This window comes from Thamnophis elegans, chromosome 14, assembly GCF_009769535.1.
Source record: "Thamnophis elegans isolate rThaEle1 chromosome 14, rThaEle1.pri, whole genome shotgun sequence".
Taxonomy (NCBI): Eukaryota; Metazoa; Chordata; class Lepidosauria; order Squamata; family Colubridae; genus Thamnophis; species Thamnophis elegans.
In genome coordinates this window covers 21,411,611-21,435,895 of record NC_045554.1, presented here as the reverse complement: position 1 = coordinate 21,435,895, position 24,285 = coordinate 21,411,611, and the positions used below count along the sequence as shown (strand labels likewise).

Here is a 24,285-nt window from a genome sequence, read left to right as displayed (position 1 = left end):
AAAGATGTGAAATAGTGGAACCAATAAATGCCACTAGAGAGAGTGGGGGTGGAGTGGATGCAGAGGGAGGGTTGCTAAAATGTAATTTCCAGGTGGGAAATGCTCTGCTTGGGAGGGGGGTGTTCCCAGAAATGCTTCTCGGGGGCAAATACTTCTTTTCCCAGAGAGGCTCAAATGCTTTGGGTGCTTCCAGGTGTTTCTTGATTTCCCAGGTTGCGTTGGAGAGGTTGGGGAGGAGACGCCCAGGGCTTCCCAGTGGCTTCCCTTGTTTGAGACCTGGGGTGGGGGGAGGGGGCCTACTAATGGCTTCTGTTCAGGTGGGGGGGTTGATGGAATCGTGTCTCTTTGGGCCCCATCCTGTCTGCAGTGACTTCTGGGGGACTGCAGCAGCTCAGGTTTTGTAGCAAACGAAACAAAATGCCACCAACCACACAAGGCTGCAACTGTGTGTGTGTACTTATTATTTGTGGCATTGTCATCTCCCTCAGCTGCTGTAGCAGGTTAAGAAGGAAGAAGAAGAAAAGGCTCAGCTGGTTCTTTTCCTCATCAGGGCAGGGAAGGAAGTTTTTGCAGCTGCTGCTCTTCTAGCCAATGGAGGGGTCTGGCCAGCTCCCCTCCCCCCCATCTGCTTCTCTGGCACTCCAGGGATTGTATCTGTGGAAGCGGATTCTGGGCTTTTGGACTACTAGACCCATGTGGCTCCCTGCTTCCTGAGAATTGCAAGAAAGGCAAAAAAAAGGATCTCTTGTGCTCAGACAAGCAGTTGGGTTGTCATGGGAGTTGTGTTGCCTGTGCAGGTTCTCCAGGTGCCTGGGAGGCCTTCAGCAGTGAAGAGGATGTTTGCATTTGACCTTGTTTCAGTCTTTTAAAAGGCCCAGGAGGCTGGATTTGACCCTCTTGTCTTTTAATCCATAGACCTTTGAGAACTCCATTCAGCTTCTAGATCAGATCCCTCCGTATGACACCCACAAGATTGCCGTCTTGTATGTTGGAGAAGGACAGGTATGTGCCATGTCTGGTAACAGTAAGCAGAACCTCTTTGGAAGAGCTGGTCCCTCTTCTCTTGGAAGTGCCAGTTGCCCAACTGGATTGGAGGAGGACCTCTTTTCCACCATAGCTCCTCCTCTCCCCGGAGTCGCGTGATCGGTCCTGCGTGACAATCCAATCATTGTGGGTTTCGAAATACATGCTAACTGATGGAGCCCTTGGGGTGGCCTTGGGCTCCTCTTGCCTTGGCTCTGCTCTGAGGGCCTGCTTTGCTTCTGGTCCTGCAGAGCAGCAACGAGCTGGCCGTTCTGTCCAATGAGCACGGCTCCTACAGGTACACGGAGTTCCTGAGTGGCCTGGGCAAGCTCATTGAGCTCAAGGACTGCCAGCCAGACAAGGTTTATCTGGGCGGCCTGGACGTGTGTGGAGAGGACGGGCAGTTCACCTACTGCTGGCACGACGACATCATGCAAGGTATGAGAGGCGGCTTCTGACCTGTGTTTGCTCCGCCTCCACCTCTGAGCTGTTCAGGAGCTCTTTTGAAGCCCAAGGACAATTTGATTCTTCAGATTCTGGGATTCTGGGATTCAAACCTTGCCGGGTGTAACTGTACTGTACTGATGTCAAGGCAGGGAAGTAGCCTAAGAAGTCCCTCTGAAGGCCTCTTCACGCCCGTGCTGCTGGCTGTGACATGCTGGACAGATGTTAGCATCTACATTGAGCTGGCATGAAGGAACAGAGACCCCAGCCGAGGAACGTTCGGTGCAGGAGGCTTGTTGGCTGACTGGATCTTGAGATGGTGGGGGACGTTCTGCAGCTTAACTTTTCCTTCTGATCAACTCAGCGAGAAAGTTTTTTGCTGAGCAAAACCTTCCCCACTTCTCAGTCCTGTCAGTTTCTCCAAGCAGGGAGCTTGGGCTCCTGGGAGCATTTTATGGACGGAGACGGCTGCTCTCCATCCAGCCATCTACCGAAAACCCTTTGTTTTAAATTTAGCTGCCCAAGTAGAGAGGTTTAGAGAGGTTTATTGGGATTTATATGCCGCCCTTTTCCCTGAGGGGACTCAGGGCGGCTTAGTAGGGATTTCCAGAGGATCCCTCGTTTGCTGCTTGAGGTCTGAACTACTATCTGCATCCATTTTCCTCTCTCCTTGTTTTATAGCTATTTTCCACATTGCCACTTTGATGCCCACCAAAGATTCGGATAAAAATTGCTGTGACAAGAAACGACATTTGGGGAATGACTTTGTTTCCATAATTTACAATGATTCTGGGGAAGATTTCAAACTGGGGACCATCAAGGTAAGGAAGAAGACACCGATTGGACAAGATAGCTGGTGGTTTTCCGATTGGCCCACCTCTAGGAGGGGCTTTCTGCCAGTCGATGGACGGGAGATGGGGGTGGGGGGAAGTTTCCTCTGCTGTTCTAGGCTGAGAGACAGCAAGATCTCCAACCAATCAGGGCTCTTCTGAACAAAGAGTGAAGTCAGTGAAAGGGTCCGGGGGGGGGGGATTTTTTCATTTGGACTCTTGGTGGCCCAAGAAGCCCACTCCCACTCTGGATTGATTCTGAATCTCTTTCCTAAGCAGGTTGCCCTACACAGGTGGTCCAGAGAAGTGATTGCTATTCAAGGAAAAGCGACTAAAGTTTGGTGGTCCTCCTTAAGGTCAGTTCCTCCGTGCTGATTCTGCTTTTCCCTTCTAGGGCCAATTCAACTTTGTTCATGTCATCATCAAACCGCTGGATTATAACTGCAACCTGCTCACTCTCCAGTGCCGTAAAGGTATGCCCAGCCTCTCTCTCTCTGTACCCAGGTTTGCCAAAAGTGGAGAGTGTTGCAAATGCCGTTGGCTTCACACAGGGATATAGGGATGCTGGAGGGTTGAGTGGGTTTGGTTTCTGCTCTCACCCTGTAATCTCCTCTCTCCCGGCCATCCCAGACATGGAGGGGCTCATTGACACAAGTGTGGTGAAGATTGTCTCAGACAAAAACCTTCCCTTTGTCGCCCGGCAGATGGCGCTTCATGCCAATGTAAGTCTCCTTTGGGTGGGCCTTCTCTCCCCTTCCACCAGCCCTACAAGGTAGACCAGACTCAGAAGCCAAGGCCATGGAGATCAGGAGGACTGACTGTAACGTTCTAGGAACTGAATCTTGTCGGTCTGAATGAGCTTCCCCCTCCCTCTCTTTAGCCTTATGTGAACTAAGGAGAGGCTCTTTTTCTGGCCCAAACTCAAGTTTCTCTTTTGTGGCCATTGCTTTGGCAGCAGCTCTTCCTCCTGTCACTCAAGGCCCTCTGCCCTCTCGAGCTTCAAAACAGCACTGAATGAGCGGAGGGATCCTTTGGCTGGAAGGCAAGGAAGACTTTATGGTTGCTGCCAGGAGCTCTGTCCCTGTGGCAGCTGACCCAGCAGAATCAGGCTCTCCCTGCAGAGCGGCTCCAGCTTGGGCCACTGGGCCCAGGGCCTGCCTGTGCCTCCAGGATGCCTCTTTTCATCCCAATATGCACTGCACTGTCAGATTGGGTTGGCTTATTCCGCAGTCAGCAGAGCCCCTCCGTTCAGGTGTGCTCCATAGGTCCCTTCTCCCCTCTCTCTACTCAGATGGCCTCTCTGGTCCATCACAGCCGCTCCAACCCCACCGACACCTATCCCTCCAAGTGGATCGCTCGGCTGCGCCACATCAAGCGACTCCGGCACAGGGTGAGTAAGGAAGCCTCTTTCCTCCTTTTGAGCAGCCACTCGCTTCTTCCAAACAGCTGGTGAGATCTAAGCAGGCAAAGGAGCCCTCAAGCCTTCTTTCTCCACAAAAGGCAAACATGTCCTGCAAGAAACACACTTTCTAGACCTCTTGCGACACAGTCCTGGATTGCTCACTTTGAGCTCAGTGAAGGGCAGCTCAGGGTAGGGTTATTCACCTGGGTAGCTCAGACAGTGGCTCTGGATGGCAGACAGAGATCCCAAAATTATATGCAACAGCCCGGGATGCCCAAGACCAACAGGGCACCCGAGTCATAAAGACCTCATAAAGAGCAGCAGCTGTGTCTTTGGGAGAAGCTAGCTGGGCAGGGGCTGCCACAAGTCTTGCCTTTGCAATCAGCCTCTCTTTCTTCCAGATCCGAGAAGAAACCCAGTTCCAAGAGGCCCGTTTCCCCAGCATGCATCCTCCGGTCCCCACCAAAGCCTCCATCCGTGTCCCCCAGGACCCGCCCCCCACCTACGAAACTGGACAGAGGAAGCGCTTGATCTCCTCCGTGGACGACTTCACAGAGTTCGTGTAGGACCAAGGTTCCCCTGCCTCAGCCTCTCTGGTGCAAAGCAGCTGCAGCCATTTCGGCCTCTTCTCAGCCCAGGAGCCGAGATGGCAGCTTTGGGCTCCCTTGAAGGCTGCTGGTTTATCTAACCCCCCATTCTGTAATCAAGCGTTTGAAAGCGAATGAAGGCCCAGCTCACGTTTATGATGGTTTATTTGAAATGGCAGAAAGAAACTCAGCAACCTGACATCAATGTCCCCAAGACCTCTGATCTCCTGGTATTTTCATGAAACGTGCCTGCGGTCGACTTCCACCTGTGTGGGGGTGGGTGGGTGGGTGTGATCTTGCAGGAGCTGGGGAAAGCCAATGCAGCAAAGGTGGGTGGATCCTTACTGAAGCCCAGTTTCGGGAGGCATTCGGGGCTGAGCACCAAACACTTTTGCTTTTGTCTCAACTGTTGAGAGCAAAACCCGCATCCAGTTTAGAGTTTTCTGAGGGAGTCGGCAGCTCCCTTTTTAACTAGGTGGCCGGCAGGAAATGGAAGCCAGACTCTCCGTCCCTCTGGAGCTCCGTGGTTGGAGGTTCTATTTGTGTAGCCAGAGGCCTCGGGGATTCATATAAAAACAGGAAACGGTCTGATACTTTTTCCCACAGGGGGGAGATTTGGGGGCAATAAAACCTCCTGCTGCCTTGCTTTCCTTGCCTCTTACCTTTCCGTCAATGCAGGACCCAGTGGGGGAGGGGAGGCAAAGCAATTGGTGGCACCTGGGCTGCCGTTACTTCTCCAGGCCCTTTCAGGTGGGATCCTAGCTGCCAACCTCGACCTCCCTTTGTGTGAACCAGGCAGGCCTGTTAAAACTCTCATCCTGTAGGCAGCGAGGAGTTGCCCTTCAGGATCCTCTGCCCTGATGTGGGGCAAAGGGGGCAGCTCTGGTGCCCCTCATTTTCTTATTGAGGTGATAAAATCCCAGGGTTGGAAGGGGGAATCCCCACATCATCTCAGACAAACGGCTCTTTTGCCCAAATAAGTTGTGAAGTTGTAAAGTGGGTCATCATGTGACTGACCTCATTTTATGACCTTTTTTTGTGGCAGACATTAAACAAACCCATTGTTCACTATGGGGCACTTTTGCCCCAAACCAGAAGTAAACACCTCCTTTCATCAAAAATATAAATCACAGCCATGTGACTGGAGGACACTACAGACAGCCATAAGCACAGGCTGGCCTTTATGCCAGCACCCAAAATGCAACCATGTGAAAGGAGGGGGGGGGGGTCTGGCTGTCAGAACTTGGAACCGGGTCGCAAGGGCCTTTGGGGAGGCCCACTGCAGCTTTGAATGGTTGCCAAAGTTGAGGATCCCCTGGATCATGCACAAAGCTTTTTTCACAAGAGTTGGGCCATCATATGCAGAACCTTGGTAGAAGCTATTTCTGGGCAGGTTCTGCTTAATGTTCTCCATCCCACTGCCTTTCCAAGAGGATGCACTGAAAGCAAAGTGGCTACAGGAGGAGCAAAGGGGAACCGGCCTGCTTGGCACAAAAGATGCAACTAACTTTCTCCCCTGGCCCCGTTGTCCGTGTCCAATTAAAGGTTCTCCGCTGGTTTACGTAATGGACCCCTCAGTTGGCACCTTCTCCACCTGGGCTTCTTTTGGCTGAGCTTCTGCTCAAGGGATGCCTTTCGCTTTCTGGGCTGGCAGGGCTTGCCTCCCAACCCCCCATCCTTTCCTCAAGGCATCCCAGCCTCTTCCCTCCCCCCACGGCTAATCCCTCACAGGCGCAGTTTGCAGGAGGGTTTGCGCTCCTATGAGGCGGTGATGGTAGCACTGGGGAGTGGCTGCAAATGCAGATGAAGCTTCATTTGCTTGCCTGCCACTCGTCTCCAGCTGTGTGGCCTGGTTCCTAACAAGCCTCAGACGGGACGGGTCCGGTCCAGTCCTTGGGAAGCTGACGGCATTGATCCCCACTCCTTCCCCTCCCCCATCAGCATAAGGAGCCTTTTTATCATCTTCCAGAACTGGCAACACCCTTTCTCTTTATCAAAAAGAAGTTCACAGGCTGGATCCAGTCAAGAAACATTTTGGTATAGGAAAGCATGTCAGTAATTCAGATTAAAACTGAAGTAGCTTTACACAAAATGAATTCTAGCAAATCTGTTTCTTGTGGGCAAGAAGGAAACTTATTCCTCAAAGTCAGCAACGGACACAGAAAGTGCGGCATGGTCATAACTCTATCTTTATTCAAAGCTCCAAGGTATTCACCCAACTTCCACTGAGAAAAGAAGGGCCACAGCAGCACCAGTGTGAGCGTTGAACAGGTAAAACATCTGTCAATCTTGCTCTTGCTGTTGAATGGGGCTCCAGTTGCGATTCTCCACAAAGGAACGGAGTCTGGCAGCTTAAGGCATCCTTTGCTGCCCTCACACACTAGGCTCTGTTACGGAGACAAAAAAACAGGGTTTAAGGAAGCTGCCCACATAAAATGCCCACTGATCTCCCCATCTCCCCTGTGATCTAGAAGGTGGGGGTTATCGGAAACTTGTTGGAGATCGTTGGGAGCGGCGGATCAGGCAGCTGGCTGTGTTTTTGCCGCCGTCGTAGCCCCCCTGGACGCCCCCCCCCCGTTCTACTCTGCTCGCCCTGCTGCCAGCTGCCTTGTTTGCCCTGTGGTCCTCTGGAGAAAAAGATCTGGCCGCTCGTCTGTCTGGTTGGTGATCGAGTGGAAAGGAGGACGGAGCCCTGAGCAGCTTTACCATCATTCTGCGCTCCCGACTCCGAGGAGAAAAGAGGCCTGGATGCCCCTTCCTTTTTCTACCTTTTGACCTCCTTATCATCACAGCCGCCTTCAGACATTGCTCCTTTGCCGCCACCCCCCCCCCCAGCTATTGGGGAGCCTTTTTACCATCTCCCTAGCCGTTTATTAGGAGCGATAGATGATGGCGGCCGCAGGGGCGAGGTCTTGGTATCGAGAAAATCGGCGCTCTCTCCCCCTCCTTCTTGAGCAGCTGGGGCCAGCCTCAGACCTTGGCCCACCGGATTATGGACCTTATATAATCTCAGGAAAGAGACTTCCTTCCACGTGGTCCGCTGATCTCCTTTGGGACTTTAAGGGGGGGTAAGACTGAACGGTTTCTATCTGTGAACATCAGGCATTTTTGCCTTGCCCCTCTCCACGTGCGACTGCCTTGTACACCATTGACTTATGGTCCTCCAGCCGTGGACTTTTCTCTGGGACATAGAAGAGGGAGAAGAGCGGAGCAGCTCTCTCTTCATTTTTACACCATTGTTTGATAGCGCACTATCGCAGTGCTCCGTACTTTTTAACGTATGGTGAGTGCTTGAGGTATGATTAGGCTGTATGTTTGTACCCACTTTTATTTTTATATTGCTGTATTTGTGTTTTTAATTTGTCGTGGGGATTGCTTGTTTGTATGATTGAGTACGTTTGATAAGGCTGGGACTATAACCGGGTTCCTCCTACACTGAGTGCTCTGCAGAAGTGTTAGGGGGGCCTGGTTTAACCTCCACCCTTAGAATGTATGGTTCGGAGGGCCTGTAGGGGATGTCGGCGGCTTTGAGGGAGGATGGGGGACCTATGGACACGGGAGTGGGCCGGAGCATTACGGTCTTAACTGGGAGGGGCAGATATGGCGGGGACTTTAGGGCGAGCCATTACCGGGGAAGGAGGGTTCGCTATGTTACAGAGATCCCTCCTTCCGGCCCTATTAGTCCCACTCCAAGGCCAGATGGCGTGAGTAGTCAGGGCCCTGGTCTCAGGCTGCTGTTGCTAAATGCCAGGTCTGTTGTTCACAAGGCTCCCCTCGTCTGGGACTTAATTTTAGATGAGAGGGCAGACCTGGCATGTATTACTGAAACCTGGCTGGGCCCGGAGGGAGGAGTCCACCTCATTGAGATGTGCCCAGAGGGTTTTCAGGCGCTCCATCAGCCGCGGGCCCAGGGAAGGGGTAGGGGTGTGGCCATTGTTATCCGGGAGTCTCTAGCACCTCGTAGGATCCCTGCTCCGGAGCTTGTCGGGTGTGAGTCCCTGCTGGTGAAGTTGGACCTCAAGGGTCAAGTGGGCTTGCTGCTAACGTACCTGCCTCCCAACAGCGTTGCAGCAGCCCTCCCCTCGCTCCTCGAGTCGGTAGCTGAGCTGGCAGTTGAGTTCCCCAGGCTTATGGTTCTGGGGGACTTCAATTTGCCTTCGCTCGGTGAACACTCTGATGGAGCGCAGGAGTTCATGGCTTCCATGACAACCATGGGCTTGACCCAAGTAATCCGGGGACCAACTCACTCAGCGGGTCACATGCTCGACCTCGTATTTCTCTCGGAGCAGTGGAGTTGTGATCTTGGTCTGAGGGGTAGTGAGATCTTACCCCTGTCATGGTCGGACCACTACCTACTGAGGCTTGACTTTTGGAGACCAAACCCCCACTGTAGGGAGGAGGAACCGACCAGGTGGTTCCGCCCCAGGCGACTTATGGTCCCCTTGGGGTTCCAGACGGAGCTTGGGGTTATCCCTGATACTCTCGCCCGCAGTCCGGCGGAGACTCTGGTTGCTGCCTGGAATTTGGCAGCGACGGAGTCTCTTAACCGGATTGCGCCTCTACGGCCGCTCCGAGGCAGTGGATCCAGGAGGGCTCCTTGGTTTACTGAGGAACTCCGGGAGATGAAGCGCCAAAAGAGACGCCTAGAGCGCCAGTGGAGATCCAGTAAATCCGAATCGAACCGAGCACTTTTAACATCTTACATCAGAGAGTACATCCACGCAATCAGGACGTCCAAGAGAACTCACATTGCCTCTCTGATTGCTTCCGCCGAGTCGCGCCCAGCCGCCCTGTTCAGGATAACCCGTTCCCTCCTAAATAGGAGGGATATGGGCGATCCTTTGCAGGGAAGGGCTGAGGATTACGTCCAATTCTTCGCGGACAAAGTTGCTCGGTTTCGGGCGGACCTGGACTCCACTTCTGCAGAACCAGCCGAGGCACTAAGGGATAATCTGGTAAACCATCGCTGGATTGATTTTCAAGCTGTTACCCCTGAGGACGTGGACAAGGCGATGAGAGCTGTAGGTGCCTCCACATGCGTACTGGACCCGTGCCCCTCCTGGCTGGTTGTTAACAGCAGGGAGGTGACACGGGGCTGGATCCAGGCGGTTGTTACCGCCTCCCTACGGGAGGGGGTCTTTCCCCCCGCTTTAAAGGCGGTGGTGGTGAGACCCCTCCTGAAGAAACCATCCTTGGGTCCAGCCGTTCTAAACAACTACCGTCCAGTCTCCAACCTCCCCTTTGTGGGGAAAGTTGTTGAGAAGGTGGTGGCCTTTCAGCTCCAGCGGTCCTTGGAGGAAGCCAGTTATCTTGATCCATTCCAGTCAGGCTTCAGGCCTGGCTACAGCACTGAAACCGCTTTGGTCGCATTGACTGATGATCTCTGGAGAGCCAGGGATGGAGGCCACGCCTCCATCCTGGTACTCCTTGACCTCTCGGTGGCTTTCGATACCATTGACCATGGTATCCTTCTGCGACAACTGCGGGAGGTGGGGGTGGGAGGCACTGTCTTACAGTGGTTCTCCTCTTACCTCTTGGACAGGTCGCAGTCGGTGTTAGTCGGAGGGCAGAGATCGACCCCTAGGCCCCTTACGTATGGAGTGCCGCAGGGTTCGGTCCTGTCCCCCCTTCTTTTCAATATCTACATGAAACCGCTGGGCGAGATCATCCGACGGCACGGGATAAAATACCACCAGTACGCAGACGATACACAGTTGTATCTGTCCGCCCTGTGCCAACTCAATGAAGCAATGGACGTGATGAGCCAGGGCCTTGAGGCTGTTAGAGACTGGATGGGGGTTAACAAGCTTGTTCTCAATCCAGATAAGACCGAGTGGCTGTTGTGCTTCCCTCCCACTAATTGGCCAAGTGTTCCATCTCTCAGGCTGGGGGGTCAAATGATATGCCCCTCAGACAGGGTCCGCAACTTGGGAGTCCTCCTGGACCCACAGCTGACTTTTGAACAACACTTGTCAGCTGTGACCAGGGGGGCATTTGCCCAGGTTCGCCTGGTGCACCAGTTGCGCCCCTACCTGAACCGGGAGGCTCTCACAACAGTCACTCGTGCCCTTGTGACCTCTAGGCTGGAGTACTGCAATGTGCTCTACATGGGGCTGCCCTTGAAGAGTATTCGGCGACTTCAGCTGGTCCAGAATGCGGCCGCGCGAGTGATAGTGGGTGCACCACAATTCACCCACGTAACACCTATCCTCCGTGAGCTGCACTGGCTGCCTGTTGGTCTCCGGGTGCGCTTCAAGGTGCTGGTTGTCACCTATAAAGCCCTTCATGGTATTGGATCTGGGTACTTGAGAGACCGCCTACTGCCAATTACCTCCACTAGACCGATAAAATCGCATAGATTAGGCCTCCTCCGAATTCCATCAGCCAGCCAATGTCGGCTGGCAACTACCCGGAGGAGAGCCTTCTCGGTGGCTGCTTCGACCCTCTGGAACAAACTCCCCGTGGAGATTCGTACCCTCACCACCCTTCAGACCTTCCGCACCGCCCTTAAAATCTGGCTGTCCCGGACTTCCTGGGGGCGTGGCCTGTTGCCGAGGAGGGCTCCATCGAGCTCCTCAGAGATCTGGTCTGTATATCTAAATAAGATCATAGATAGCACCCCTTTTTGGCTAAGAAAGGGGCAGGGAGGATAGTTCCGTAGGCTAGGGTCTATTCGTAAACCACAGCCTTTTTCTCTTTTTGGGCTGTGGAAAGAGATTAGATCCAGCCGGAGCGGAGCTTTTATCTCCAGCCAGTTCTTCTCAGCTGCCTTTTTTTTTTTGGCAGCCCCAGACAGGCTAGCCCCCCCCAGGACAAAACAAAGTTTTTTCAAGCTAGAGTTGATACGGGCGGGTCCCACCCCTGTGAGATTTATGCTTTTATTACTATCTTAAATACCAGCACCATTTGTCTTAGAGACTTCTTTGTCTAAATGGACTTCAAAATGGCGATTTCTCTCCGTGGATGATTGATAGTGGATGTACTTAGCCGGTTTCATCTTCCTGCAGACCGCTCCTTAACAAAATAAACTCTTCTTCTTTGGAAATAGAGGGGAGCGAAGCGCTGCTTACTTGTTTATTTATTATGGCACCCAGGTCAAAGAAGCGTCTTGCTACAAATGTGTCTAAAGAATTTAAAGAATTTTTACTGGAACCACAGCCTTTGTCTCCTATGCCCTCTACTGGAGAATTTTTAACACAGGAATATCTCTTTAAAATGTTTAATGCCTTTAAACAAGAAATTAAGGAATTTGTATTGGAACTATATGATGATTTAAAGTCTAAAGTTAATCAAATGAAGGCGAATACGTTTGCAGCCGTGTCTGCCCTGTCAGATTACTCTGCTGAAATAGAGAACAAAGTGGAAAGTCTGGAGAAGGCTAATTTTAATTTGACTACCAATATTCAAATTTTACAACAAAAAATTAGAGACAATGAAGAACAGCTTATGATGATAAATTTTAATAGGAAGGCATTTGCAATAAGAGTCAGAGGACTCCGTGAAAAGGAGCAAGAGAATTTGAAACAGACCTTTGCTGAAGCCTTCAGCCATGCGCTGGGAAGCCCGGGACTTAACTTTGATTGGCAGATTCGGAAAATCTATCGCCAGAACTCATTGATAGCGGAACAGCGACAGCTCCCGAGGGACATAATTATACATTTCTCTACAAAAGAATCTAGAAATGCGATTGTACAAAAGTTTCATAATAACAGTCTCCGAGTTGACGGCCAGGACCTGATTGTTTTCAAAGATATTCCTTTTCAGATGCTGAAAGCAAGAAGGGACTACACCTTTTTAACTAAGGAGCTTAGGAGTCAACAGATTCGATACAGATGGGAGGCCCCTGCCGGTATCACGGTTACATTTGAGAATCAAAGATTTCGTCTTAACTCTGTTTCGGAGGCTCAAGATTTCTATTGTAGGACTCTGAAGGCGGGACTTCCTGACGCGCTTGGAAGAGAGGAGAGACAAGCGGAAGGAGAAGGCAAGCGGCCGGCCATGCGGCTGCAAGATGGAGGGGGTAGCCCCTCCTCCCTCGGAGAAGCAGAAAAATGGAGATCGAGAATTTAGACATTTCAAAATGCTTGCTAAAGTTGAGGACTGAATGGGGGTTTGAGACCTCTCTCCGGTAGAAAAAGCGGACTAATTTTTATCAGAAGGGAAAGCTGGGTGAAACTACTTTGAGCTAGATTTTAAATTAACGTTAGCATAAATTTGATAGTGGTAAACATCAGACAAGCAAGGGATGAGGGTAAAATTTACGTTGTTTAAAGCTTATTAGAACAGAAAGCCGGTTGGGATTATCTTAAGATAAGTGTAAAAAGAATGCGGAATGATTTATGTTGTTTAAACTTTGTTAGAAGGGACTACTTTAAAATAGAAGGTTAACTGACTCTTGCTGAAAGTATTATTTGAATACAAGGAATGATCCATGCTATTTAACTTTTATTTGAAGGGAAAGTTGGTTGAAATCGCTCTGAGCTACATTTTAAACAAATGCTAGTATAAATTTGATAGTGGTAAATATCAGACAAGTAAGGGATGAGGGTAAAATGCATGTGGAATGAACTACGTTACTTAAATCCTATTAGAAGAGGAAGTCGGTTGGAATTATCTTAAGATAGAAATTGATTCCTGTGTAAAGTAATATTTGATCTACGCTGCTTAATTTTACTAAGAAGGGGAAGCTTGGCTAGATTATTTTGAATTACTGTTTGAAAAGGGGGTTAAGAAAGATCATTTACGCTGTTTAAATTTTACTAGAAGGGAAAGTTTGATTACTCGTCTGTAAAGTTATATCTGAATATATGGCATGAACCACGTTGCTTAAATTTTATCGGAAGGGATCACGAGGTTTAGGAAGAGGAACGGGAGAATCTACAGAAGGTTGGGGTAAATAGCAAAGAAGTAAGAGACGAGAATAAAATACAGATAGAATGATTTATACTATTTAAGCATAGATAAAGATGGGGGGCTGAGATCAACACAAAGAGTGGTTTCTTTTTTTTTTTCTTTTCTCTTTTCTTTTCTCTCTTTTTTTTCTGTTTTTCTTTCTTTTGATATATTACTTTTATTTTTTTTAATCCATATGTATACAAGATATTTTAGACAGAAGGTAGTGCCAGGTGTGGGCCCTGGGAAGTCGGGAGGATTAGGGATGGGGATTTGTGGGGGGTGGGGTGGGGGGGTGTTAACATAGTCTTAATAAGAACAAGAATGTATTTATATACGGCGGTTCTTTTTTTTTCTTTTTTTTTTTCCTTGGTTCATTTTATCAGATCAAACAACACTCGAATAAAGGCATACACCAAGGAGGGAGGTAGAGGGAAAGAAGAGGGAGGAGTAAGGAAGGAGTAAGGGGAATGTAAGGAGGGTGTCCTGGGAGTAAGGGGAGAAGGAAGGTTTGAGGGGAAAGGGAAGTAGGAGGGGAGTGTTAGAGGGAGAAAGGAAAGTTGGAGGGGGTAGATGGGGTGTATGGAGGATGGAAGGGTTAGGGGGGGTTGTGAATGATGAGTTGTATTTCCTTTTTATTTGTTCGTTTTATTCCCTTTTTCTTTTTTTTCTTTTCTTATAGTAAATACCCTGTATATAAATGATTGCAAATGGAATGTGAAAAATGAATAAAATATATTTAAAAAAAAAAAAAAATCTGGCTGTCCCAGCAGGCCTGGGGCTAAAGACCCCAACCCCGCCCGAATGGTATGACTGTTGTGCTTTCTTTTAATAATGTATTGTCTTATGTCTATAACTTGTTTGTTATCCCCTCCCCCCTGAATTGTGAGCCGCCCTGAGTCCCCTCAGGGAGAAGGGCGGCATACAAATAAACTAATTCCAATTCCATTTTCCTTCCAGCATAATAATGAAAAGAATTTCTGAATAAATGTTGAAGAAAATAATATTGTTAGGGATTTAATAATCAAATTAGTAAAAATTGCATGTGGATGGAAATACTTTACCGAATCTGGGAAAGTGGACAATTTAATTTTCTCACAAGGCGTTGTACCGAGTTTCAGCATCTCCATGCTTGTCAGCATTTGGAATAGTGATAAAATCTGACTTTTTTATCTCGAGTACTTGTGCAATGTGATTACCATCTTTGTTTCCAACTAGAACACAGGGGAAAAAAAACTACTTTATACAATGTCAATCTATCTTAGAAGTCATAGGATATTGATAGAGTTGAAAGGGACCTAGGAGTCTTCTAGTGCAACTTCCTGCTCAAGCAGGCGACCATACCATTCCAGACAAATGGCTGTCCAGTCTCTTCTTGAAAGCCTCCAGTGATTAGTGATGGAGCACCCACAACTTCTGAAGGCAAGCTGTTCCACTGATTAAATTGTCCTCATTGTCAGGAAATTCCCATAGTTCTAGGTTGGATCTCTCTTTAATGATCTTCCACCCATAACTTCTGCCTGCCCTCTGGTTCTTTGGAGAATAAGTCCATCCCCTCTTCTCTGCTATCAGTCCTCCTCTTTGCTAGACCTGAGATACTTCATTCTTACAGCCATTCATCTTTTCTATTCTGATTAGCAGTAGCTCTTCAGAATTTTAGAGAAAATTTGAGGTTTCCACTGCCTATACTTGAAGTCTCCAAAGTAGGGTGTGGGAGGAGTCACAGCTGGGTATTAACACGGCCCATTTGCCCGGAGACTGAGGTGAATCTTGAGGCCACACCTCTACTCCTCCTCCTGACTCCCCCAGATTAACCCAGTCTTTGGCCCAGTAGGAGTACTGTTCTGACTCTCCCTTCGATTTGAAGACTACTTACCTTTCCATTGTTTCGACTTCTGACCTCCTCTCCTCACTTGCACCTCTCTGATTGCTAGCTTTGCACAGGCTGAGCTTGCTGCGCTGGCAGAGCCTCCAAGCAGCTGGGCGATCGCGGGGAGGGGGGGCTCCAGGCCACTCAATGCGATCTCCGAGTCACAGCCTGCGGAGGATTGCAGGAAGCCCAAGGAACGGTGGAAGATGACCGATCGGAGCAGATTCAGACCGCATGTTCGGCGGTTACCATCTTGGACTGTGACCATCTTGAGGAGCATGTGAGTGGAGCGTGTGGTCGGCAGGCTTGGTCACGGGCGCTCAGAAGCCACCACCGGAACCTGGGAGGGAGTTCCTTGGGCCTGTGCTCTGCCAGTAATCCGGGGAGGGTCCAGCTGTTTGGCGGTTGGCCGGCAATTGCACCGTGGCTCAAGGAACCCTTAAAGGCGCAGGACATGCAACCAAGCCGAGACCGGCACAACAGGAGCGAGGTGGTGAACGTGACTGTAAGGATTGTGGCAGAGGCCACGAGGAGCGGGGGAGCGGCTGGCCCTAGATCCACAGGGGATTCGGATACAGGTGAGGGGACCTTCAGGGGGGTTCCTCCCAGTCACCAGGGGGAGGTCTCCATGAAGAGCACCTCTTAAGGCTGCAAGGAGGGAGATCCCCAGCAAGGACCACCAGGGTTATGAGGAGGAGGGCTAGGGATACCATCAGCCCTTCTTCCAGATCCCACTCCCTTTGCAGGCTTTCCACGCTGGTGGAGGCCCAGCATGAAGCCCTGGGACCTCCCCAAGGGTCTGGCAGGGGGCACAGCTCCCTATCACCCCCTCTATCGCCTACACACCCCTCAGGGGCATCCTTTCGGCCGCAGAGCCCCTAGTCCCACCAGGCATCATCTAGCACTTCAATCGCCAGCCCCAGGGACATCATTGTAACCCCCTGACCCTCCCTTGGTTTAGCCAGAGCTTTCAGAAAGCTTTCACACTGTTTTAGCCAAAGCCATTGCACAAGGGATCGCCACAGGGATGAAGCACCAGTCCCAGAGCTCTAGTGGTTTACAGAGTCAGCATATCGCTCCCACAGTCTGGGTCCTCATTTCACCCACCTCGGAAGGATGGAAGGCTGAGTCAACCTTGAGCCGGTGAGATTTGAACCACTGAACTGCAGATAACAGTCAGCTGAAGTGGCCTGCAGTACTGCACCCTAACCACTGCGCCACCTCGGCTCTATATACATCTAGACCAACTGGGGTCCCCTGTCCCCAGAGAGTCCAGGTGTCAGCCTCTGCTTGCTGCTTCGGCTGTCATTGAAATGGGGAGGGGGGGCATGGTATCTGGGAGGGAAATCATTATGTCCTGAAGGAAGTTTCTAGTCGCTGATCTGACCACCTTACTGCACATGTGGAAGAAGGGAGTTTCCCGCCAAGGCTAACTGTCCGGCATTCCATTCTGATGAGACTTTTTGAAGTTATCTCCCACCTGACAGTTGGGTGCATTATAATTGGACTATGTTCAGGGGTGCCAAGGGGAGGGGATTGAATTGTACTTGATATCCGCTTTCGCGCCTAACTAACCAGACTCAGCTTTGTTTTGCAACTGTTCATTTATAATTAGTAAAAGTACACTTGATTTCAATTCAAATGGAGTCCAGTGGTTTCCTTTCCTGATTACTATGAAGTCAATGCTGACACCAGGTCTCCTTCACCCTCCACCGCCAGTGAAGGGTCAGGTTTAGAAGAACAGAAGGATATTGAGTTCTCAGAAGACGAGAACTCCCAGGTCCCTGAAGTACCCAATATCACGGGGCTCTTCTGTCCTGCCTTGTTTAGTTCCTTTTTATGCAAGGCCAGGGCCACTGCAGATGTGGACAGCAACCCCAGAGCCCACCCAAGCCGCTGCCACTCCTTGCACAAATGGGAACAAGAAGGGGCCCTTCCACAGTCCCCAGGTAGAGAAGGAAGAGATTCCTACCCCAGACCTCTTCCTAGAAGTACTTAAGACCCAGTGGGTTAAACCAGGTACCTTCCCAACCCCGGGGAGCAATGACCGCAGGTGTTACAATCTTAATGCTACCTTCACCCAGGTTTACCTTTACAGGTTCCTTCAGTGGACACTCCAGTGGCTTCCTCCGCGGTGGTGACGGGAGACATCTCCAACTGCCTCAAGGTGGAGGACAGGAGGGCAGAACTTGTCATGCGCAAGACTTTCCAGGCCATGACATGGGCGACTGGGTGGCGGTTGTCACATTTTTTTTAACAGGTCCACCCTGCTATGGCTGGAGCTTCGGGACAGAACGCCGGCGTCAGATGTGAGACAGCTGCAGGACATTATGAAGTTAATGGCAGCCACCCAATTTTCAGCCAACGTCACGCTAGACGCGGTAAAGTATTATCCAGAGCTTTATCTTCCTCAGTGGCATCCAGACGTTTACTATGGCTGCGCCATTGGCAGGCCGAGTCCCAAGTAAAATGGCATCTGACAGGGGCAGATTACACCAGAGACAAGCTCTTTGGCTCATTGCGGGACTCCACCCTCGTAGAAGACAAGAACAAACGTAAGGTCTTCCCACCCACGAACAGGCGCTCCGATCATTGGCCGGCTCCTTATCCCAGGAGGCCCTCCTATTGTCCCCCTGAGTCGGACTTCCAACAACCAAGGTACTCTGCACTCAGATTCCACAGGCAGGGAGATAGGCAGTATTCCAGGGACAGATTCAGGTTCCAACCACAGGATAAGCGGCCCTTTCGCGGGAGGGGGGAAACTGTCCCTTCCGCAGGTCCAAGTGATCCATCTCTCCTTGTTTGCAGATACCTGGGAGCACATCACCACGGATGAGTGGGTTCTCCTGACTGTTAGGCTCGGGCTAAGACTGGAGTTCCGGTCACATCCCCCGAATAAGTTCCGGATCTTCTCCTCCAGGAATCCATCCAAGCGCTCCTTCATGCGCAAGGCTATCCAACACCTGCTGGATATCAAGGCAGTAGAGTTGGTTGGAGGGAGGGCTAGGGTTCAGGATTGTATTCAAACCTGTTTTTAGTTCCCAAGGGTTCGCGGGGGGGGGGGAGGGAGAGGATGAGAGCCATCTTGGAACTCAAGTTACTGAACTCCAGACTGGTCTACCGCAGGTTCAAGGTGGCCTCCCTCAAGTCCATCCTGGAAAGTATCCAATAAGGGGACTTCCTAGCCTCCATAGACCTCATGGAGGCCTACCTACACATGATCGCCCCCGAGCACCGCATATTCCTTAGATTCTCCCACGAGGGTACCCACTACCAATACAGGGCTCTTCCCTTTGGGTTAGCATCGGCCCCCAGAACCTTCACCAAGGTATTGGCCGCAGCAGCAGGGCACCTCCATTCCATCCCAGTCCGGCTACATTGCTACCTAGATGATATTCTCATCCTGGCCAAGTCGGCTGCCAGGGCCGAGGAGGATCTGGGTATCACAATCAGCACCCTGAGGTTCCTAGGGTTCTCGATTAACCTCAAGAAGTGCCATCTGGCTCCCTCCACCAGGCTCCAACATTTAGGGACCATCATTGACTCAGTGACCTGCGAGGTGTTCCTCTCACAGGAGGTTCCACCACAAAACCACGTTCGACTAAAGCGCGCTTGACGAAACCGCATAGCTGACGTCATCACAGGGTGACAACAGCGCGGAGACAGAAGCACGCTGTAAACGCTAAACCTAAAATTAACCCCTAAACCTAAACCTAACCCCCCTAAACCTAATCCTAAACCTAACCCTAACCCTTAACCTAACCCTAAACCTAAACCTAATCCTAACCCTTAACCTAACCCTAAACCTAACCCTAACCCTAACCCTTAACGTAACCCTAAAGCTAACCCTAACCCTAAACCTAACCCTTACCTTAAGTTGAATCGGCTTGCTTTCAAAGCGCTATTTAAAGCGCCCTTCTTTCTCCGCGCTCACTGTTGTCGCCCTGTTGATGACGTCAGCGACGTGGTTTAATCGGGCGCGCTTTAGTCGAGCGTGGTTTTGTCGTGCCACGCTCACAGGAGCGTAGGAACAGTATTGTTCAGCTGGTTCAGGAGATCTGCAAGACTCGCTTTGCTCCCATAGCTCTTCTATCCAGGCTTCTCGTAAAACTCATCCTGCATCGGGATCGTGCCCTGGGCTCGTCTCCATGCCAAAGAGTGGTTCCTACTTCCACACCAGAGGGACGGGATGTGCGACGCGAGCTTCAAAGTCCCCGTGACACCCCAGGTGCTCCTTTCCCTCCGCTGGTGGCTGTCGCCGGCTCTGAGCAAGGGATTCCTGTTCAGGGAACCAGAAAGGATGGTCCTAACGATGGATGCAACTCTGTTCGGCTGGGGGGCACACCTGGAGTCCAAACTAGCACAGGGCCACTGGACCCCAACGGACCTGCGAAAGAACATCAATGGCTGGAGCTCAGAGCGATCCACCTAGCCCTTCGGCACTTCAAGGTGACAGTCTTCAGTCAACATTTCCTGGTCCTGATGGACAACGTGGTGGCCAAAGCGCTCGTGAACAAGCAGGGAGGCACACACTCCAAAGCGCTGTGCAACGAAGCTCTTCGGCTGGGGAGCTGGGTGGAATGGAACCTCCAATCGATCCAGGCGAAGCACATCTCCGGGGTAGAGAACCAACAGGGGAACTGGCTCAGCAGAGAGACAGTGGACAACGGGGAGTGACAGCTTCATCCCAGAATCTTCAAACAGATCTGCCAGAGATTCGGTCGTCCATGGATCTCTTCACCTCCCCATCGAACACCCAGCTGCTGAGATTCATCTCAAGGTTCCCGTCTCAAGGAGCAGTGGACACCAACACCCTATGCTGCAGATGACTGGCGGGCCTCCTCTACACCTTCCCTCCCCTTCTCTTCCTCCCTGGGTCCTGAGGGAGCTAGTAGTAGAGAGGGCAGAGGTCATCCTAGTAGCCCCCTATTCGCAGACCTGGTAGACATGTTGACATGTTGAAGCTACCCCACAGGGGGAGGTGGCCCTGCGCCAGGGGACTCTGGAACACCCAGATCCAGAGTGGCTCCATCTCGCGCTTGAGCGGGAGCAGCTAAGGGAAGCCCACTTCTTCGCCAGGGTCATCAGGACCATTGAGGCCTCCAGAAGGAGTTCCACACCCACATTTACAAGTCCTGGGCCGCCTTTGCGACCTGGTGCCAGGCTGCGGGGATAGACCTGACCTCAGCCTCCTTGCCCCAGGTACTGGACTTCCTCCAGGACAGCCTAGAGAAGGGGTTCGCCCACAGTACCCTCAGGAGGCAGGTCTCAGACTTAGCCACAGTTTGGGGGTGGGGGACGGGTTTCTGTTCCTTGTCACACCACCCCATCATAAGGCAATTCCTCAGAGGGGCAGCGAACCTTCAGCCCCTGGCAGTCCACTGCTTTCCCACCTGGGACCTTCCCACAGTCCAGGCACCTTTCGAGCCCCTGAGGGAAGTGAGCCTACAGTTCCTGACCCTCAAGGTGGTCTTCCTGGTAGCGATCACCTCGGCCAGGAGGGTGTCTGATCTTAACGCTTTTTCCAGCAGGGCAGATCTCTGTTCCTTCCACAACAACCGATTCGTCCTCAGACTCGACCCTGCCTTCATGCCCAAGATCAACTCTCCATTCCATAGGGCTCAAGAGATAGTTCTCCTGGACTTCTGTCCGAACCCCTCCAGGGGAAGGGAAACGTCCTGGCACCACCTGGACATAAGAAGGGCCCTGCGCATATATCTGAAACGCACGGCGGCCTTCAGGTGGTCGGAGGTGCTCTTTGTCTCCTTCCAACCTTTAACCCAAGGAGCTAAGGTCTCTCCGGCCACCATAAGCAGATGGATCAGACTGGCGATCTCCAAGGCCTATGAGGCACGATGGTTCCAGGTACCGGAGGGCCTTACTGTGCATTCCACCAGGAGTGCAGCCACCTCCGCGGCCTGAGCCACCCAGGCACCCATTGAGGAGATCTGCAGAGCAGCTGCCTGGTTGTCGCCCTTGCCATTCATCAGACACTACCAGCTGGATTTCTACGTCTCTGCGGATGCTGCCTTCGGGAGGAGGGTTCTGCAGGGAGTCCTGGACTCTCGGGGGAGTCAGGCCCAATGATTCCTCCCATGGACATCTAGCTTTGGTATGTCCCAGCTGTGACTCCTCCTACGCCCCACTTCAGAGACCATCAGTTGGTCTTACCTGAACTGCATGTCTCGAAGGTGGCGTAGGAGTAGTCACTTCCCACCCGTTAGGTGCGCCCTGCGCCTAGGGGCATGAGAAGTTAGTTAATCTGGGGGAGTCAGGAGGAGGAGCAGAGGTGTGGCCTCAAGATTTACCTCAGTCTCTGGGCAAATGGGCTGTGTTAATACCCAGCTGTGACTACTCCCACGCCACCTTTGAGACATGCAGTTCAGGTAAGATCAACTGACATTCTCATTCAAGGAACAACACCCATTTTGCCAGTGCCTAAGCCTTGGAAGGCAACCTGGTGCCGGCCCTTTTAAGTAGCGGCTGTCCATCAGAATAGCAATCCACTCACGCAGTACAACAAGAGATAATACATTACAACCACCAAATACAATAAATCAGGAAATTTAAATTGCTAGTTTTAACCAACAATTCAAAACAGAAAATTTATTGTTAATCTGAGTTAAATTATTGTCTATTAACCTAGAGAAAATATACTTACATCTCTTCATGAGATCATACGCCGGCACGGGATTAAATACCACCAATACGTGTACGATACTCAACTGTATCTGTCCGCCCCGTGCCAACTCAGCGAAGCAGTAGAAGTGATGTGCCAGTGCCTGAAGGCTGTCAGGGTCTGGATGGGAGCGAACAAGCTTGCACTCAATCCGGACAAGACTGAGCGGCTATTGATGCTCCCTGCCAAGGATGGTCCAGACATTCCATCCCTTAGCCTGGGGGGTGAAATTATATGCCCCTCAGAGAGGGTCCACAATTTGGGGGTCCTCCTGGATCCGCAGCTGACGTTAGAACATCATCTGTCGGCTGTGACCAGGGGGGCCTTTGCCCAGCTTCGCCTGGTGCACCAGTTGCGACCCTATCTGGACCAGGAGGCCCTTCGGATGGTCACTCACGCCCTTGTCACCTCAAGACTGGACTACTGTAACACGCTCTACATGGGGCTGCCCCTGAAGAGTGTTCGAAGACTGCAGCTGGTTCAGAATGCAGCCGCGCGAGCGATAATGGGTATATCTAGGTATACCCACATTACACCTATCCTCCGCGAGCTGCACTGGCTCCCCATTGGTCTCCGGACACGCTTCAAGGTGCTAGTCATTACTTTTAAAGCTCTACATGGTTTAGGACCAGGCTACCTGAGAGACCGCCTCCTGCCATTTACCTCCCAAAGACCGATAAGATCGCACAGATTGGGCCTCCTCCGGGTGCCATCAGCCGGTCAATGTCAGGAGGGCCTTCTCTGTTGCTGCCCCGGTCCTATGGAATGATCTCCCCGTAGAGATCCGGACCCTTACTACTCTTCCGGCCTTCCGTAAAGCTACGAAGATCTGGCTGTTCCGGCAGGCCTCGGGCTGTTGATTTTTATCCAGCCCCACTCTAAGCAGTTTGTATGATGTGTAGTTTTTTAAAATTGTATGTCTATTTTTAAATTTATATGTCCCCTTGTCTTCTTTGAAAGCCTAGGGAGTGGGCGGCATACAAATGACAATAAACCTTGAAACCTTGAAACCTTCAGGCTGGACTGAGTTAAAAAAAACTGAACTCTTCCAGTCAGAGGAGGCATGGTCAACAATTTCATAACTCAGTCTCTAGGCTGGCTAATGGACAAAGTTAACCCATGCTTGGATTCTCCAAGCAACACACAGGAGAAGATGCAGAACAATTTAAAGTGAATGAAAAAAAGACTAAATGAAGGGTGAATAGAATTAAAAGTAGATGAAGGTGAAGTAAAGAGATAGTGTAAAATATTTTAATGCTTAATTTGTATGTGGAAACTATATCTCTGAGCAGTTTACAAATGTCAGCATGTTGCCCCCAACAATCTGGGTCTTCATTTTACCGACCATGGAAGGATGTAAGAGTGAGTCAATCTTGAACCTGTCAGGATCAAACTCCTGGCAGTCGGCAGAGTTAATCATGTGAAAATAGAACTTATGTAAAAATTTTGGGGGATCTATTTCAAAGTGTGGGGAACTAGTATCAAGGTTCAAGGTTCATTTTATTTATATGCCGCCCTATTCCCGGCGGGACTCAGGGCGGCGCACAAACCCAAGGAGGGGAAGGGAAACACAAAAACTACAACAAAAAGTACAGGGCATTTAAAACAACCAACAGCCACACGATTCGAGAGGGGAAGGGAACTCATTGACCCCAGGCCTGCCGACACAGCCAGGTTTTAACGGCTTTTCGGAAGGCCTGGAGAGAGGTGAGGGTCCGAATCTCTGCGGGGAGCTCATTCCAAAGGGCCAGAGCCGCCACAGAGAAGGCCCTCCCCCGGGTAGTGGCCAGATGATATTGGCTAGTAGACGGAACCCGGAGGAGGCCTAATCTGTGTGATCTAATGGGTCTTTGGGAGGTAATTGGCAGCAGGCAGTCTATCATTGCAATATATTTATCGGTATTTAGCTAGGAGGGATAATATGTATAGAAGTGTTTGTTTCTTTTTAATGCAACTTTTTAAATGTCTTTTTGTATGTGTTTTTTGTTTGTTGCTGTTTTAAAAAATGGGAGTTTGTATTTTAACTTTGAAAAAAAATTAAATTGCAAAAAAGTCAAATTGTGGTAAAAGATCTGTTCGGGTCAGCTGAGACTTCTTTAAAAGGAAAATAAAGATAGTGTCAGGGTTCCGAAAGATGCCCTAATTAAATTTTCAAAAGAAATTCAGTTATTTATTAGGAGCAACATTCACATACCCAAGTGAAGCCAGCTCTGACCCCATGTAATTTATGGCCCAATTATAACCCTGTTTCCCCCCTCTCCGCCAGTGTGTCATAAATCATATTCACTTTCGTGGGCTCTGGCTGCTGCAGGTAACCTGGGATCCAGCCTTGAGAAAGGTACGTGTGGAATGTGCTTTTTGATGTGGCTGCCGTGCCAGTTTTCCCCCCTCTTGCGTATGGCAATTCAAGAGCAGGCCAGGGATGCTTTGCGAGTTGACAGATAGCTGGGTCTCAAGCAATACCAACGAAGAAGAAAACTAGGAGGTGGCTAAAAGAGCCAACGTGGCTGAATAGGCAGCCCCCTATTCAAGGAGGCCCCATGCCCAGAGAACGCAAA

The 24,285-nt window shown here is 50.7% G+C and overlaps 2 protein-coding genes across 4 annotated transcripts in view; one reads left to right on the top strand and one right to left on the bottom strand.

Moving 5' to 3' along the window:
- The window catches only part of TSC2 (TSC complex subunit 2), a 66,103-nt gene extending 61,170 nt beyond the window's left edge, over window positions 1-4,933 (top strand). Inside the window, 7 exon segments of the mRNA XM_032230153.1 lie at window positions 916-1,002; window positions 1,275-1,461; window positions 2,149-2,288; window positions 2,692-2,770; window positions 2,928-3,019; window positions 3,589-3,687; window positions 4,101-4,933. Of these exon segments, the coding sequence (XP_032086044.1) occupies window positions 916-1,002; window positions 1,275-1,461; window positions 2,149-2,288; window positions 2,692-2,770; window positions 2,928-3,019; window positions 3,589-3,687; window positions 4,101-4,265 (849 nt within the window). The 3' untranslated portion in view covers window positions 4,266-4,933.
- A 1,519-nt stretch (window positions 4,934-6,452) lies between these two features.
- The window catches only part of GNPTG (N-acetylglucosamine-1-phosphate transferase subunit gamma), a 31,783-nt gene continuing 13,950 nt past the window's right edge, over window positions 6,453-24,285 (bottom strand). The window contains exons 11-12 of one of the 3 annotated variants that reach the window (XM_032230154.1): window positions 14,243-14,392; window positions 6,453-6,673 (exon numbers count right to left, since the gene is read on the bottom strand). In XM_032230154.1, the coding sequence (XP_032086045.1) occupies window positions 14,274-14,392 (119 nt within the window). In that variant the 3' untranslated portion in view covers window positions 6,453-6,673; window positions 14,243-14,273. Of the gene's footprint in view, window positions 6,674-14,242; window positions 14,393-16,666; window positions 18,015-24,285 lie in introns of those variants that run through there. The other 2 variants (XM_032230156.1, XM_032230155.1) reach the window with 2 other exon arrangements.